We start from the raw sequence: 14,693 nt of genomic DNA, 5'->3' as shown, positions 1-14,693 counted from the left end.
CCCCCCTCCCCAGCCCGTGCCTGGCCGGGCCCCCCTTCCTGTGCCTCCCCCCGCCGGGGGGGTCTGAGGTGCGGGCCGGCGGATGCTGCAGGCCGAGGTCCCCCCCGCCCCCCCACGCGCCCTCTCTCCTCCGCCTCCTCCTCCTCTCCGCCTCCCCCCGCCACCTCGTCCTTTCTCTCCGGCACGCTGACATCACCATCCGGGGACTCCGGGCCCTTCCCCAAAGTTAACCCTTTCGGAGGGGGGGGAGCGGGGCAGGGGGCGGGCCTGGGCGCCGGGGGGAGGGTGGGGGGTGGGAGGATGCGGGGAGGGCGGGAGGGATGCAGGCGCCGGGAGGATGGAGGGATGCGAGCCGGCGGCCAGGCGGGGATGCGGTTGCACAAAGGGAGACGGAGTCCCCGCACGGAGAGGGCCGCGGGAGGGGTGGGGGCCACGGTCGGAGCCGGGCTGGGGCCGCAGCCCGATGCGGGGCCGTGCGGAGACCCGCAGGGACGGGCAGGGACCGGAGGGAAGGAAGGCGTGGAGAGCAGAGGATGGGGGAGTTGCAGGGAAGCAGAGAGAGGGGTCAGGTGGAGACGCAGAGCCGCGGGGAGACCCAGACAGGTGGAGGGGAGGTTGAGAAAACAGCTGGAGAGAGAGAAAGGGGGAGATGTGGAAAGAGCCGCAGAGAGAGAGGACAAAGGCAGGGAGAGAGGGGGTGCACACCTGTGGGGGCTGCATGCTGGGGAGGTGGGGCAGATGGAGGGGCAGAGAGAGAGGCAGAGAGAAGGAAAGAGTCTTGTCCCAGCCCAGGGCATCGCCCAGAGCATCTGTTTCCCGGACTCCAATCCTGCCACCGGGGTCTCCTTTCACCACAGCCCAGGGCATGTTTTTGGAATCAGCTTGGTTGCATCCATCTAGGGTCCTCTGTGTCCCTCCAGAGAAACTTCCAGAACCCCTGAGGGCCCTGTGTGTGTTTTTATTTTTATTTAAATATATTTTTATTGATCCTTTACAGAGAGGAAGGGAGAGGGATAGAGAGTTAGAAACATAGATGAGAGAGAAACATCGATCAGCTGCCTCCTGCACACCTCCTACTGGGGATGTGCCCGCAACCAAGGTACATGCCCTTGACCGGAATGGAACCTGAGCTGAAACCGGTTTGGCTCAGTGGATAGAGCGTCGGCCTGCGGACTGAAGGGTCCCAGGTTCTATTCCGGTCAAGGGCATGTACCTTGGTTGCGGGCACATCCCCAGTAGGGGGTGTGCAGGAGGCAGCTGATCGATGCTTCTCTCTCATCGATGTTTCTAGCTCTCTATCCCTCTCTCTTCCTCTCTGTGAAAAATCAATAAAATATATTTAAAAAAAGAAAAAAAAAAGAATCGAACCTGAGACCCTTCAGTCCCCAGGCGGATGCTCTATCCACTGAGCCACACCGGCTAGGGCCCCTGTGTATGTTTTTAGATCCCTATGTATCCTCTGTGCTCACCCCAGGGTCCCCTAGATCCTCCCGTGGGCCCCGAGGGGATTGTATGTCCCCACGATAGCACATCCATGGATCTGTTCAGCTGGATTTCCACACCGCCCAGGACTCCCCTATATCAGGTACCCAAAGGTGCGAGGCATCCATGGAACCCCAAATCCCCTGCAGAGGGTAACCAGAGCCTCCAGTCTCCTGGCCCAGCACCCTCATTCCGTGGACCTCACTGAGCGCCAGGTGGGGGCCGAGAAACATCCCCGCCCTCTGGCTGAGGCAAAGGATAAAACAAGATACACAAGCAAAATACAGGATCCCCCCGATGGCCACGCTCAGTGCTAAAGAGGAGCCTGAAGCAGGGAAGGGAACCGGAAGGAAGTGTTTGCTGAGTGTTTTAGATACAGCGCCGACAGGAAACAGGAAGCGCGAAGGCCCCGAGTGGGATTGTGCCGGGTGGGGTGGTGTGGGCGGTAGGAACATGGAAGGGGCCAGGTGGCTGGAGAGGCGTGGGGGTGGGGGTGGGGGTGACACCAAAGGAGGCGAGGACGCAGGTCGTACGGGCCCTTAGAAGTCCTGGTTCACTCCGGTATTCTGTAATTATTATTATTATTTTTTAAGGTCTTATTTTTATTTTTTTAAACTTTTTTTTTTCATATACTTTGTTGATTTTTCACAGAGAGGAAGGGGAGGGATAGAGAGCTAGAAACATCGATGAGAGAGAGACATGGACCAGCTGCCTCCTGCACACCCCCCACCGGGGGATGTGCCCGCAACCAATGTACATGCCCTTGACCGGAATCGAACCTGGGACCTTCCAGTCCGCAGACCGATGCTCTATCCACTGAGCCAAACCGGTTTCGTCTATTCTGTAATTATTAATAGGGCCTGTTTGCAGTCTCAAGTGTCTTGCTGTAACTGGGAAATTATACGATTATCCTACCTAGAGGGCATTGTAACCTGAAACCTATGTGTGCATGTTAACCAATATGATCCCAATAAATGCAATAAAAAATAAATACACCTTCAAAAAAAAGGTCATTGTAAAGACTATGGCTTAAAAAAAAAAATCCTCACCTGAGGATATGTTTGCTTATTTGAGAGAGAGAGAGAAACATTGATGCAAGATTGAAGCATCTATTGGTTGCCTCCCGAATGCACCCTGACTGGGGTTTGAACCCAAAACCTAGGTATGTACCCTCACCGGGAATTGAACCTGCAACTTTTTAGTATACGGGATGCTCCAACCAACTGAGCCATCCAGCCAGAGCAAGTCTATGGCTTTTATATGCTACCTGGGAGCACCATTTAGGCCACTATCATATTATACCCATATTCATATATATACAATGTTATATATACTGAGTGGCCAGATTATTATGATCTCTGAATGCATAATAATCTGGCCACTCAAAAAATATATATGTATATATGTGTATATATATATATATATATATATATATATATATATATATATATATAGGCCCAGTGCATGAATTCGTGCATGGGTGGGGTCCGGCCAGCCTGGCCAGGGGGAGGGGACATGGGCAGTTGGCCGGCCTGCCTGCTGGTCGAACTCCTGGTCAAGGGAACAATTTACATATTAGCCTTTTATTATATAGGATATACATACACTGAGTGGCCAGATTATTATGCATTCAGAGATCATAATAATCTGGCCACTCAGTGTATAGTTACATGTTATATGTGCGTATATACGACATAGTATGATGTATAATTTTATATGTAAATATACCTTATAGATACATAGGCTTGTGCCTAGGTGTGTGTAGGTATGGTAGGCCCCCAAAGATGTCACATCCACATTCCCAGAACCTGTGAATACGACACCTTACAGGGCAAAAAAGAGACTTTGCAGGTGGGACTGGAGTTGAGATGATCCGGGTTATCTGAGTGGCTCTAAATGTAATCCCAAGAGTCCTTAGGAGAGGGAGGTGGAAGATTCGGAGTCAGAGGCGATGGCACAGGGAAGCAGAAGGGATGTGGCCACAGTCCAAGGAATGCAGGCGGCCTCCACGAGCTGGACAAGGCAAGAGGGTAGGTTCTCTCCTGGAGCCTCCGGAAGTCACCCAGTCTGGCTGACACCTTGATTTTAGCCCAGTGCAAGTCCACGAATCCAAAACCCACTTAGGACTTCTGATCTCCAGAACGGTAAGATAATAAATCTGTGTTGCTTTAAGCCACCGAGGTTTTTAGTGATTTGTTAATCGCAGTCATAGGAAAGGAATACAATAGGGTGCCCATGGGTCTAGACCTGTGTCTGTCTGATAGTTATCCTACTACACACACACACACACACACACACACACATACACACACACTCATGCTCACACAGGATCTACTGGTATATGTTTGTCTTCCCATCTCAGCCTCAGCCAAAGTATCGCCCTGCACACCCCAGGCCCAGCAGCTCCACACATTTGAGATGGAGGGCCCCAACTAAAGCTGGCTACAACCTTTTCCTGGAGAGGGGGCTCTTATGGAAGACTAGAACTAGGGTTTCCTTAAGCCCAGCCCAAAGCAAACACTTCTGCAGACCAGGCCTGCAGGGACTCATTCCCAGCCCCGAGCTCCGAATCTGGTGCATGGAGGCTGCGAGCTTCCCAGACAAACTTGCCTGGGCATTTTGCTTCAAGAATCCCCCTCCTCTGCACCTGGCAGGACCCAGGGGAAATTTTATGGGGTAGAGAGGGGTGATAAGAAGGGTCTGCACATGCCGGGCCGGCGTGGCTCTGTGGTTGAGCGTCAACCTATGAACCAGGAAGTCACGATTTGATTCCTGGTCAGAGCACATTCCCCAGGTTGCGGGATCCATCCCCCGTGTGGGGCATGCAGGAGGCAGCTGATCCATGATTCTCTCTCATCATTGATGTTTTTCTCTCACTCTCCCTCTCCTTTCCTCTCTGAAATCAATAAAAAATATATTTTTTAAAAAAGAAGGGTCTGCATAGGAGCTGCTGGGTGGAGAGCGGGTAGATGGGGAAACTGAGGCCAAGAGAAGGACCCGAGGGGTGAGTCAAAAGCTGCCTAGGCCAGATGTTAGGGGTAACCGGAACACGGGGTCCAGTAAATGGTGGGGTGTAGCCTAGGATGCAGGGGGAAAGGCCTGCAGGTGAGGGACCAGCTCAACCTGCAAATGATAGGGGCGGGGCGGGGCCAGAGCGGGGGCGTGGCCACGATAAGGGAGGGGCCGAAAGGCCTAGAACAAGGGCGGGACCTCAGGTGGTGGGGAGGGGCAGAGTGTTGAGAGGGCGGGAACATGGGTGTGGGCGTGGTCTCTTGGAGGCGGAGCCAGCCCGGGGGCGGGGCATACATCAGGGCGGGGGGCGGGTCTTGTAAGGAGGATGAAGAAACCGGGCTCGCTAAGGGGCGGGACGTGGGACGGGACGGGGCGGGGCTTAGAGGGAGAGGCCGACGAGGGGCGGGGCCTGGCGAGGGGCGGGGCCAAAGCCGTATCCGGTGGGGTGGGCAGGGCTTAAGGGCAGAGCAAACGCCTCCGCCCCAGCTTCGAAGTAGGGTGGGTGCGCCGGAAATTTCCCGGTGAGACCTGCGTATTTCCGGTCAAGATGGCGGCGCCCACTGGAGTCAGGTGCGGGCGACTCTGTCTTCAGTAGCGGCGGCGACTCGAGGCCCCGAGAGGTGAGGTGCGCCCCGCTCTGGCTCCCCTCTTCGGAGAGGAGGGAGGAGATTCGTTGGTATGACGACCCAAGGGGGAGCTTGTTGCTTTGGAGGCGGGACAGCGGCGTTGCTAAGAGACGGGGACGCGCGCACTGGACCTAGGGGAGGGGGTTGCTAGGTTGCCAGGAGAGTGGGTGGGGCCTGTTGCTAGGGAGGAAGGCGGGGCTGGTGGCTTTGGGGAAGGGTCCCGCTGGTTTGGAGGAAGGAGAGGGGGCAGTGGTTAAGGTGGGTGCGGGCAGAGCGGTTCCGTGTCATGGGGGGGCGCCGAGCTCCCCTAAAACGCCACCTTCTCAGCAGACCCCCAGGAGTGGACCCTCCAGGACACCAGAGCTACTTCCGCGGTGACCATCCCCTTCCCCCCGACGCACTCTCCCCTTCTCCACAAGCAGCCCATGGCGGACCAAGGCTCGGGGGGCAGCCGCCTCCCCCTGGCGCTGCCCCCAGCCTCCCAGGGCTGCTCCTCCGGCGGCGGCGGCGGCGGCGGCTCCTCCGCGGGGGGCTCGGGCCACCCCCAGCACCCGCGCAACCTGCAAGGCCTGCTGCAGATGGCCATCACGGCGGGCTCTGACGAGCCGGACCCCCCTCCGGAACCCATGAGTGAGGAGGTAAAGGGTGGGGTGCAAGGAGCTGGGTGAGGGGTGCGGGGACAGCTCTATCTGGGGAAGCGTGGCTTGGGGAGTTTTCCGGAGTGTGTGTGTGTGTGTGTGTGAGAGGGGGGCGGGGGCGGGGAGACGGGGGGGGGGGGCGCGGGGTGTGAAGGCGCAGTGGGCTATATTTGCGCCAGATGGGGTCACTGCAGCGGGAATGAAGGTCAGATCTCAGCACTGTCCGAGGGGGCAGGTCCCCGGGTCCCATGCTGGGAGGCTGACTCGCCTCGTGGGAGAAAGAGAAGCAAACAAGGCTGGATTCCGCGGTTTCCAGCTGTGTGACCTTGGGGTGTCACTTAGACTCTCGGGGCCTCAAGGTCCTCGTTTGCACGTTGGTGATGATAAGAAGAGTAACGGCGCTTCTGAGGGTGGTTCTGAGGTTGCAGTGCAGGCAGCTGGGGCTCCTGCTCATTCAGCGCCCAGGCTGAATATTTTAAAATATGTTTTATTGATTTTTTACAGAGAGGAAGGGAGAGGGACAGAGAGTTAGAAACATCAATAAACTGCCTCCTGCACACCCCCCACTGGGGATGTGCCCGCAACCAAGGTACATGCCCTTGACCGGAATCGAACCTGGGACCCTTGAGTCTGCAGGTGGACGCTCTATCCACTGAGCCAAACCGGTTAGGGCTAAAATATATTTTTACTGTTTTGTTTTGTTTTTAAGAGAGAGAGGGAGGGAAAGGAGAGAGAGAGAAACATTGATTGGCTGCCTCATGCAGGCCCCCTACTGAGGGTCAAATCCGAAACCCTCGACATGTGCCCTGACCTGGAATCGAACCTGCGATCAACACTCAACCAACTGAGCCACACGGGCAGGGCTGGGCCTCTCTTGTTTGCACTCACTTCCTGTGTGAGCTCATGTCCTGCAGGGGCTTTACCTGAGGACTCTCAAACTGCAGCTTCTGGCCAGGGGCCCTCTCCTGGCGGTGGCTGGATCCAGCAGGCGACGCTGGCAATGTGGGAGACGGGTGCTTGGTGTCTCGCGGGTGGCGGTCAGGGGTGCTGGTCAACCTCCGGCAGTGCACGGACGGCGGCCCCCACCGCGGAACTGCCCTGCCCAAGGTGTCAATAGAGCCGGGGCTGGGAAACCAGGTGTCTCCTGGACCTTCCCTCTGAACTCCAGGCAGCCTGCTCAGCACTTCACCTTGGGCGTGTAATAGATCCCGAAAGCTTAACACGTTAATGAGCTCTAGGCCCTGGGCGGGCAGCTAAGTGGGTTAGAACATCTTCCTGATGGGCCAAGGTTGCGGGTTCGATCCGGGTCAGGGCACATACAAGAATCAATGAATGCATGGGTGGGTAGAACAAGAAGCCATTGTTTCTCTCCCCCTCTCCCTCTCTCAAAAACCAACCAAACAGACGGTCTGGGTCAGTGGTTGACCGTTGACTCCTGAACCAGGAGGTCACGGTTCGATTCCCGGTCAGGGCACATGCCTGGGCTGCAGGCTCGATCCCCAGTGTGGGGCGTGCAGGAGGAAGCCGATCCATGATTCTCTCTCATCATGGATGTTTCTGTCTCTCTCTCCCTCTCCCTTCCTCTCTGAACTCAATAAAGAAATATATAAACAAAAAACAAACAAACATGCAAGTTCTCATCTCCTCCTGCCCTACACCTGCTGCCCCGCTATCTTCTCCATCTCCTTCTAGGGAGTCAGGACAGACACGGGGAGCCCTGCCTCCTCTCTGCCCCGCCCCCGCCCCGTAGCCCGTCTCTCTCGAGCTCGTGTCTAGACACGTCTGTCCGTCTGTCCGTAGAAACGAAGCTCCGTAGACGCGTGTGGATCGAAGGCACAGTCGGCTCCGATGTTGGCAGTCATTACCAATGACCGTGATTCATGAATGAGCTCATTGATTAACGCACCCCCTTGTCCCCCAGAGGCGCCAGTGGCTGCAGGAGGCCATGTCGGCCGCCTGCCGGGGCCAGCGGGAGGAGGTGGAGCAGATGAAGAACTGCCTCCGAGTGCTGTCCCAGCCCACGCCCGCCTCGGCCGGCGAGGCCGAGCTGGCCATCGACCAGCAGGAGCGCGAGGGGGCCCTGGAGCTGCTGGCGGACCTGTGTGAGAACATGGACAACGCCGCAGGTACCCCCCACCCCCCGCCCGCCCCCAGCCGCCGGTGCCACCCTCTGCCTCCTGGCCCCCTCCTGCCTGGCCTCCTCCCCAGCCTTGGTCTTGGCTTGCTCTCCAGCCTCCCGCCTCCAGCCTGTCCACCCGCAGTCTGCCTCTGACTCCAGCCCAGGTGGCCTGCCCTGTCCCTCTCTGTGTGGTCCCCCTGCCCTCAGGAGCCATGATGCACCTTCTGTCCCCCGACACAGCCAGCCTGGGACAGGTTCAGCCCGCTGCCTCCCGGGTCCACCCGCGAGCTGGCCATTGCGCCCGGGCCTGCGGGGAGCCCACTGGCACTCCCTGGAGTGAGAGAGGAGGCCTCCCCGAGGGGCGCCCTTTGATCAGAGCCTGAAGTGAGCACCGAGTCGGGGGACCTGACCCCCACATGCTGACCTTGTGGAGACACAGCGACCTGGAGGGACCCGGCTGGTGCTGGAGAGAGCCAGCACAGGTCGGCAGGCCCCCGGGAGCCGGCCTGCCCCTAGGCCTCGCCTGGAGTGTTGGTTTGCTCTGGCTGCCATAACCAAGGACCCCGGGCTGGACAGTTGAAACAGCAGACCTGGCCCGGCAGGCATGGCTCAGTGGTTGAGTGTCAACCTATGAACCAGGAGGTCAGGGTTTGATTCCCAGTTGGCATATTCCCGGGTTGCAGGCTCGATCCCCAGTAGGGGGCGTGCAGGAGGCAGCCGATCGTTGATTCTCACCATTGATGTTTCTCTCTCTCTCTCCCTCTCCCTTCCTCTCTGAAGTCAATAAAAACATATTTAAAAAGAAATTAAACAGCAGACATGCACCTCACAGCCTGGAGGCTGGAGTCCGAGATCCAGGTGTCGGCTGCTTCGGAGGCCCCTCTCCTTGGCTCTCAGGGCTGTCCCCTCCCGTGTCCTCACGTGGTCCCCCCCCCCCCCCCCCCGTGTATCCGTGTCCTGTTCTCCCCTTAAGGGCGCCAGTCCTCTGTGATGTCATGTCACCTTACTCGCCTGTCTTGGGCCCCATCTCCACACACAGCACATCTGAGCCACTGGGGGGTGAGGGCTTCAAGGAATGGGTTTGGCACAGCTCAGCCGTAACACTGGCTCTCCCCCCCTCTGCCGCACAGACTTCTGCCAGCTGTCGGGCATGCACCTGCTGGTGGGCCGGTACCTGGAGGCGGGGCCCGCGGGGCTGCGGTGGCGGGCGGCCCAGCTCATCGGCACGTGCAGCCAGAACGTGGCGGCCATCCAGGAGCAGGTGCTGGGCCTGGGCGCCCTGCGCAAGCTGCTGCGGCTGCTCGACCGGGACCCCTGCGACTCGGTGCGGGTCAAAGCCCTCTTTGCCATCTCCTGTGAGTGTCCCGGGCCCGCTGGGAGGGGCCGGGTCCCCCAGGCCTGGAGCGGGGGGCCTCCTTGGTTCATTTGCCCCCAGTGCCTGTCCGGGTCCGTGCTGGGTGCTGGGAACAGGTTGGAGAGCCAGGGCTCGGGACACAGGACTGTCACTCAGCTTAAGTGACTGGAGCGTGTGGGCGGGGCTGGTTTCGGTTTCCCGTGTGGATTGGTCCTTCTGGTGACCCGTCCTCATCCTGGAGCCCACCCAGAGCCACATCGTTAGGAGAAAGGATGCTCGCCTGGCGGGTGTGGCTCAGGTGGTTGGAGCATTGTCCCGTGTACCGGGAGGCTGTGGGTTCGATCCCCCATCAGGACACATACCGAGGTTGCGGGTTCCATCCCGGTCAGCGTGCATAAGGGAGGCATCCAACCGGTGCATCTCTCACACCAATGTTTCTTTTTCTTTCCCTAATACCAATTTTAAAAACTTTTTAAAAAGAAGATGCTCCTATTACCAGGAAATTCCAAGGGATTTAGGGACGCAGTGTCAGGAGTGGGGGACGGAGACCAAATATATATTTACTAGAGGCCTGGTGCACGAATTCGTGCATAGGTGGGGTCCCTTGGCCTGGCCAGCGATCAGGGCCAATCGGGGCCGCTGACCTGGGGGAGTGACTGCAGGAGGTTGGCTCTGCGATACAGACTTCGGCCAGCTGTCGCACTGACCACCAGCGGGCAGCTCCTGCGTTTAACGCTTGCCCCTGGTGGTCAGTGTGCATCATAGCAACCAGTCAACCGGTCGTTTGCTTGTTCGGTTGCTTAGGCTTTTATATATAGAGATTGTGTCACCTGGGATAAGGATGGGGGAGGCGTGGATGGGAGATTCTGAGCAGGAGGGGGGAGTTCTGGCGAGGGTGAGGGAAGGAGTCTTGGAGGAGACGCATTTGGAAAGTCACATCCAAAAATAGGGAGATAGGTGGACAGACAGGCCCGGGGCAGCTCCGCGGGGAAGGGCGGACAGAGGGACTTGGTGCCCAGAGGTCCAAGACCAGAGCCTGGCGGGGACAGATGTTCAGCTTTCTTCAGATGGCTTGCATTCATTGTATCAGTGAAAATACACCTTTAATCCCAGCCAGCGTGGCTCCATGGTTGAGCATTGACCTACGAACCAGGAGTCACAGTTGATTCTCAGTCAGAGCACATGCCCAGGTTTTGGGTTCTATCCCCAGTGGTGCGCGGGGCAGCCAATCAGTGATTCTCTCTCATCATTGATGTTTCTCTCTCTCCCTCTCCCTCTCCCTTTCTCTGAAATCAATGAAAATATATTTAAAAATATATATACCTTTAAGCAAAGATAATGCTTGTGAAGCACAGGACCATAAAAATTGATGATGGTGATGATGGTGGTGATGGTGGTGATGGTGATGGTGATGGTGATGATGGTGATGATGGTGGTGATGATGGTGATGATGGTAGTGATGGTGGTGGTGGTGGTGGTGGTGATGGTGATGGTGGTGATGGTGGTGGTGATGGTGGTGATGGTGGCCATGGTGGTGATGGTGGCCATGGTGGTGGTGGTGGTGATGATGGTGATGGTGGTGGTGATGGTGGTGATGGTGGCGATGGTGGTGATGATGGTGATGGTGGTGGTGATGGTGATGATGGTAATGATTATGGTGATGGTGTTGATGGTGATGATGGTGATGGTGGTGATGGTGGTGGTGGTGGCCATGGCGGCCATGGTGGCCATGATGGTCACTGTGACTTTGAGGCCCATCTTCTCTCCCCTCCCCAGGCCTCGTCCGGGAGCAGGAGGCCGGGTTGCTGCAGTTCCTCCGGCTGGACGGCTTCTCTGTGTTGATGCGGGCCATGCAGCAGCAGGTGCAAAAGCTCAAGGTCAAGTCAGCCTTCCTGCTGCAGAACCTGCTGGTGGGCCACCCAGAGCACAAAGGTGGGGTGGCCAGGGCAGGGGCTGGGATGGTCCTGGAGGATGGTGGCGGGGGCAGGGAGTGCACCGAGGAGGGGGCCGCCCTCTGACCCCGAGTCCTCCCCCAGGGACCCTGTGCTCCATGGGGATGGTCCAGCAGCTGGTGGCCCTCGTCCGGACCGAGCACAGCCCCTTCCACGAGCACGTGCTGGGAGCCCTGTGCAGGTGCGCCCGCGGGAGCGCGTTCCGGGCGGGGCCCCCCCACAGTGCGCCCCTGGGCTCCAGCCTGCTCTTTCCTGGGACCCGGGAGTCTGGAGCTTCCCCTGGGGAGTGCTGGCCCTCTCTGAGCCTCAGTTTCCTCCCCTGTAAGGGGAGTGACGCAGCAGCCCACAGAGGGGGAGAGGCTCTCTTTCCCCCCCACCCCCCACGGTCCAAGTGAATCAGCGTCTGAGAAAACGACAGGAGGGGGCAGCCGAGTGAGCGGCCGGGCCGTGAGACCCGCTCTGCAGGGGGGAACCTGGGGTTGGGTGTGGGGCACTGTCTTTCCCTGGCTCCCAGGGAGGGGGGTGTGTGTGGCGGGAGGTGCCCAGAACTGCTGTCCTGTGCCCGCAGCCTGGTGACGGACTTCCCCCAGGGCGTGCGGGAGTGCCGGGAGCCTGAGCTGGGCCTGGAGGAGCTGCTGCGCCACCGCTGCCAGCTGCTGCAGCAGCACGAGGAGTACCAGGTGGGCCCCCCCCCCCCCCCCCGCCCCCCAGGTCTGCTCTCCGCGCTGTTCCTGCTCATTCACGGCTCCGCAGGCGGGACTCGAGTTTCTTAAAGGGCTAACGAACTCATTTAATCACTGTCCACATTGTGTACATCGTGTTCAGTGCTTAGTAATTAAGTATTGGGTCAGTAAGTAAATGACAAATGGCAGCCAATTACACCTTTAAATGGATAAGTAACAAGTGCATGGTAAGTAGCTCATGTTAGATATTAGATAACTGATCAAACTCGGAGCCAGTGAAATAGACAGGAAATCGGTCATAGCGCCTTAGCTAGTGAGATGTGAAGTAAGAGTGGTGAGTAGCTCAGGTATTTACGTCGCTGAGAGCCGCAGGTCAGTGGTGAGCACAGCCTGTCCCCGCCCCGGCCCCTCTCCCGGTGCGTGGCTTCCCGGAGGTGCTCTGTGCAGAGACGCACACGTGCCTGTGACTTCTCCTTCCTCCCCCACGTGCTGCCTCGGAGCCTGTCCTGACGCCTTGTGCGCCTGCCCCCTCCATTTCCTGGCATCTCAGGCACCCACTCCTTCCTCTCCCGTCGCTGCCCTTCTTCCCTTCTTGAGGGACATTCGGGCTGTTTCCACTCTGAGCACCAACTGCTAAAAGAACAGGCTCTCGCGTGTGTTGCTTTCTCTGTACGTCTACAGAACCAAGCTCTAGGAGGGGAGAGGCCGAGATCAAGTACCGTAAAGGGGGGCGGGGGTGGCCGGAGGCTGGGAGACCCCGGGGTCCAGTGCAGGAGTCCAGACGTGGGTGAGAAGAGAAGGGGTGAGCCATGGATCTGAGCGGAGGTCGGAGAACCCCGGGAGGCTTCGGCCGGCAGGGCCCGGCCGGGAAGTGGAGCTGTCTTGGTGGGGCTTGCTGGAGGCAGGGCCCGGCCTCGGCACTCAGGGCTCCCGCTCTCGCCCGATCCAGGAGGAGCTGGAGTTCTGTGAAAAGCTGCTCCAGACCTGCTTCTCCAGCCCCACGGACGACAGCATGGATCGGTGAACCGGCGGCTTCCGGCCCCTCTCCGGGGACCCTAGGCCTCTGGCCTCCCTCCTCTCCAAGGGAGAGCAGGGCCGCGGGTGCCGGGCCGCGGCGTGCCCGCCCGCCTCTGCTCAGCCCCCTGGAGGGGCCCTGAGAAAGGCACGGCCCCTCGGACCCCCCTTACTCCCACTCCGCCCCCCTAGCGTCCACACTGTCTTCCAATAAAGGTGTTGCTCTCCCTCCTTCCAGCAGCCTCTGTCACCTCCCCTGGAGGGTGCCTGGGGGGGGGGGGGCTCAGGCCTAGGGGCCCGGGAGCCCCTGGAGGGCCGGGAGTGGGCGGGGCCTGGGAATAAAGTGCTGTTCTCTGAACCCAGAGCCGTGGTCGCCTGTCATTGTCCCAGCCGCTCCCGAGAGGGCGTGGGGGGCGCACCCACTCCTTTTCTTGGCCACCCATCCTGGCTGATTTCTCCAGTTGGGGAACCCAAATGGTAGATTTTCACACCTCAGGCCCCAAGGCTGAAGCCCTCCTCTTTCCCAGCATCCATTGCAGGGTGTGTGTCATGTGACCTCAGCCCCACCAATCAGAGCCCTCCCTGCGTGGGGAGCTACTGACAGAAGGTGGGAGGGACCAGGTGCACTGTGCCTCGCCAGCACAGCCAAGGGGGTGGGGACGAGGAAGGATGGAGAAATGATAGACAAAGAGAAAAAGCTGGGTCTAGGTGGATCTTATGCATCTGGCTGAGGCCACAGACAGACCAGACTGCAAAGCTGGTGCTTTATTTATCATCAGGGACAAACAAGGCAATTGACAATGTTCTCGTAAGTTTCACTTGTTTGGGCAGCACTTGCTGCCCCTCCCACAGCCCACTAGCCACCCAGGAAAGATCTAGGGAGCAGTCACAGGATCGAGCTGGGACTTGTTTGTGACTTTGCGAGCAGGTCAGTCCGAGGCTTAACCCTATAACCGCTCCCAACAGAGCACCAACAGCGGGTGGCGCTGCCCGGAGGGCGGAGGCTGGCCTGTGCGCTGGGTCAGGCCCCTGGGTGGGCGTGGGGTACATTCCCACCTGCAAAGCACCCCGCCTTCTCTCCAGCCTTCTCAGGTTTGGGGTGGGGGGAGAGGGGCTGCCTCGCCTCCTTCACTAAGTTGCTTTTCAGGTCAGGGAAAGGTTTCACGGGTAGCGACCAGCAGCCCTGAGCGCTGCCATTTTCCAGACGAGGAAGCGGAGCCCAGGGTGGTTAGTCCATGGCTAAGGTCCCCCAGCCAGGATTCAGACCTGGGCTACCCCGCAAACGGCGTTCCTCTGCCCTCTAAACTGGCTTCCCGGGCCCGTCTGTGGCCAGACCAATTCCTGTGCCATTTCCCGGCACTCCTGGGGTTTTGGAGGGACCCGCTATTTTCACCTCTCTTCCCAATTTCAGGAGACGTGGAAAGGTGGTTACAGGATCCAAGAATCGGAGGTCAGGTGCCACCTCTGTTCCTATTAACGCCAGTCACAGAATGCGGCCGCAGCCTTGTTCTACTCCAGCCCGCACCCCACACCCTCGTCCACGCGGTCACACAGCACCGGGCGCGCACGGACCTCTGACGTCACCCTGCAGCTCCACGCTGTGAACATGCCACGTGCCCCTGAGGTGGCGGTGGTCTGTCACTCCACATGCCCACCCGAGGCAAGGGCCGCAAAAGCATCCCATGGCAACAGATGCCCTGGAAATAGCGAGGACCAGACGAGACATGGCTGAAGAATCTAATTACGGGCATGTGGTCATCAGTGAGCACAAGGAAATGACCAAGATTAGGGCAATTAGAAGCTAACAGATGTA

General features: G+C 58.6%; 1 protein-coding gene across 4 annotated transcripts; it reads left to right on the top strand.

Moving 5' to 3' along the window:
- Window positions 1–4,976: 4,976 nt before the first annotated feature.
- Window positions 4,977–13,067, top strand: HSPBP1 (HSPA (Hsp70) binding protein 1). Of its 4 annotated transcripts, none has more exons than XR_013812859.1 (8): window positions 4,977–5,114; window positions 5,451–5,758; window positions 7,680–7,884; window positions 9,008–9,232; window positions 11,008–11,141; window positions 11,268–11,364; window positions 11,752–11,863; window positions 12,816–12,852. XR_013812859.1 is itself a non-coding variant. In XM_079759861.1 (8 exons), exons 2-8 carry the CDS (start codon window positions 5,546–5,548, stop codon window positions 12,888–12,890), a joined length of 1,083 nt encoding a protein of 360 aa, XP_079615987.1. In that variant the 5' UTR covers window positions 4,977–5,114; window positions 5,451–5,545; the 3' UTR covers window positions 12,891–13,067. The 4 variants fall into 4 exon arrangements, 3 of the variants coding, with proteins under 3 accessions (XP_079615987.1, XP_079615989.1, XP_079615988.1); XM_079759861.1 differs by having other exon boundaries at window positions 11,008–11,163; window positions 12,816–13,067; XM_079759863.1 differs by having other exon boundaries at window positions 5,039–5,114; window positions 5,448–5,758; window positions 11,008–11,163; window positions 12,816–13,067.
- Window positions 13,068–14,693: the final 1,626 nt, after the last annotated feature.

The sequence above is a fragment of the Cnephaeus nilssonii genome, assembly GCF_951640355.1.
Source record: "Cnephaeus nilssonii genome assembly, chromosome: 20".
NCBI classification, from domain to species: Eukaryota; Metazoa; Chordata; class Mammalia; order Chiroptera; family Vespertilionidae; genus Cnephaeus; species Cnephaeus nilssonii.
This window is presented reverse-complemented; position numbering and strand designations above follow the sequence as displayed.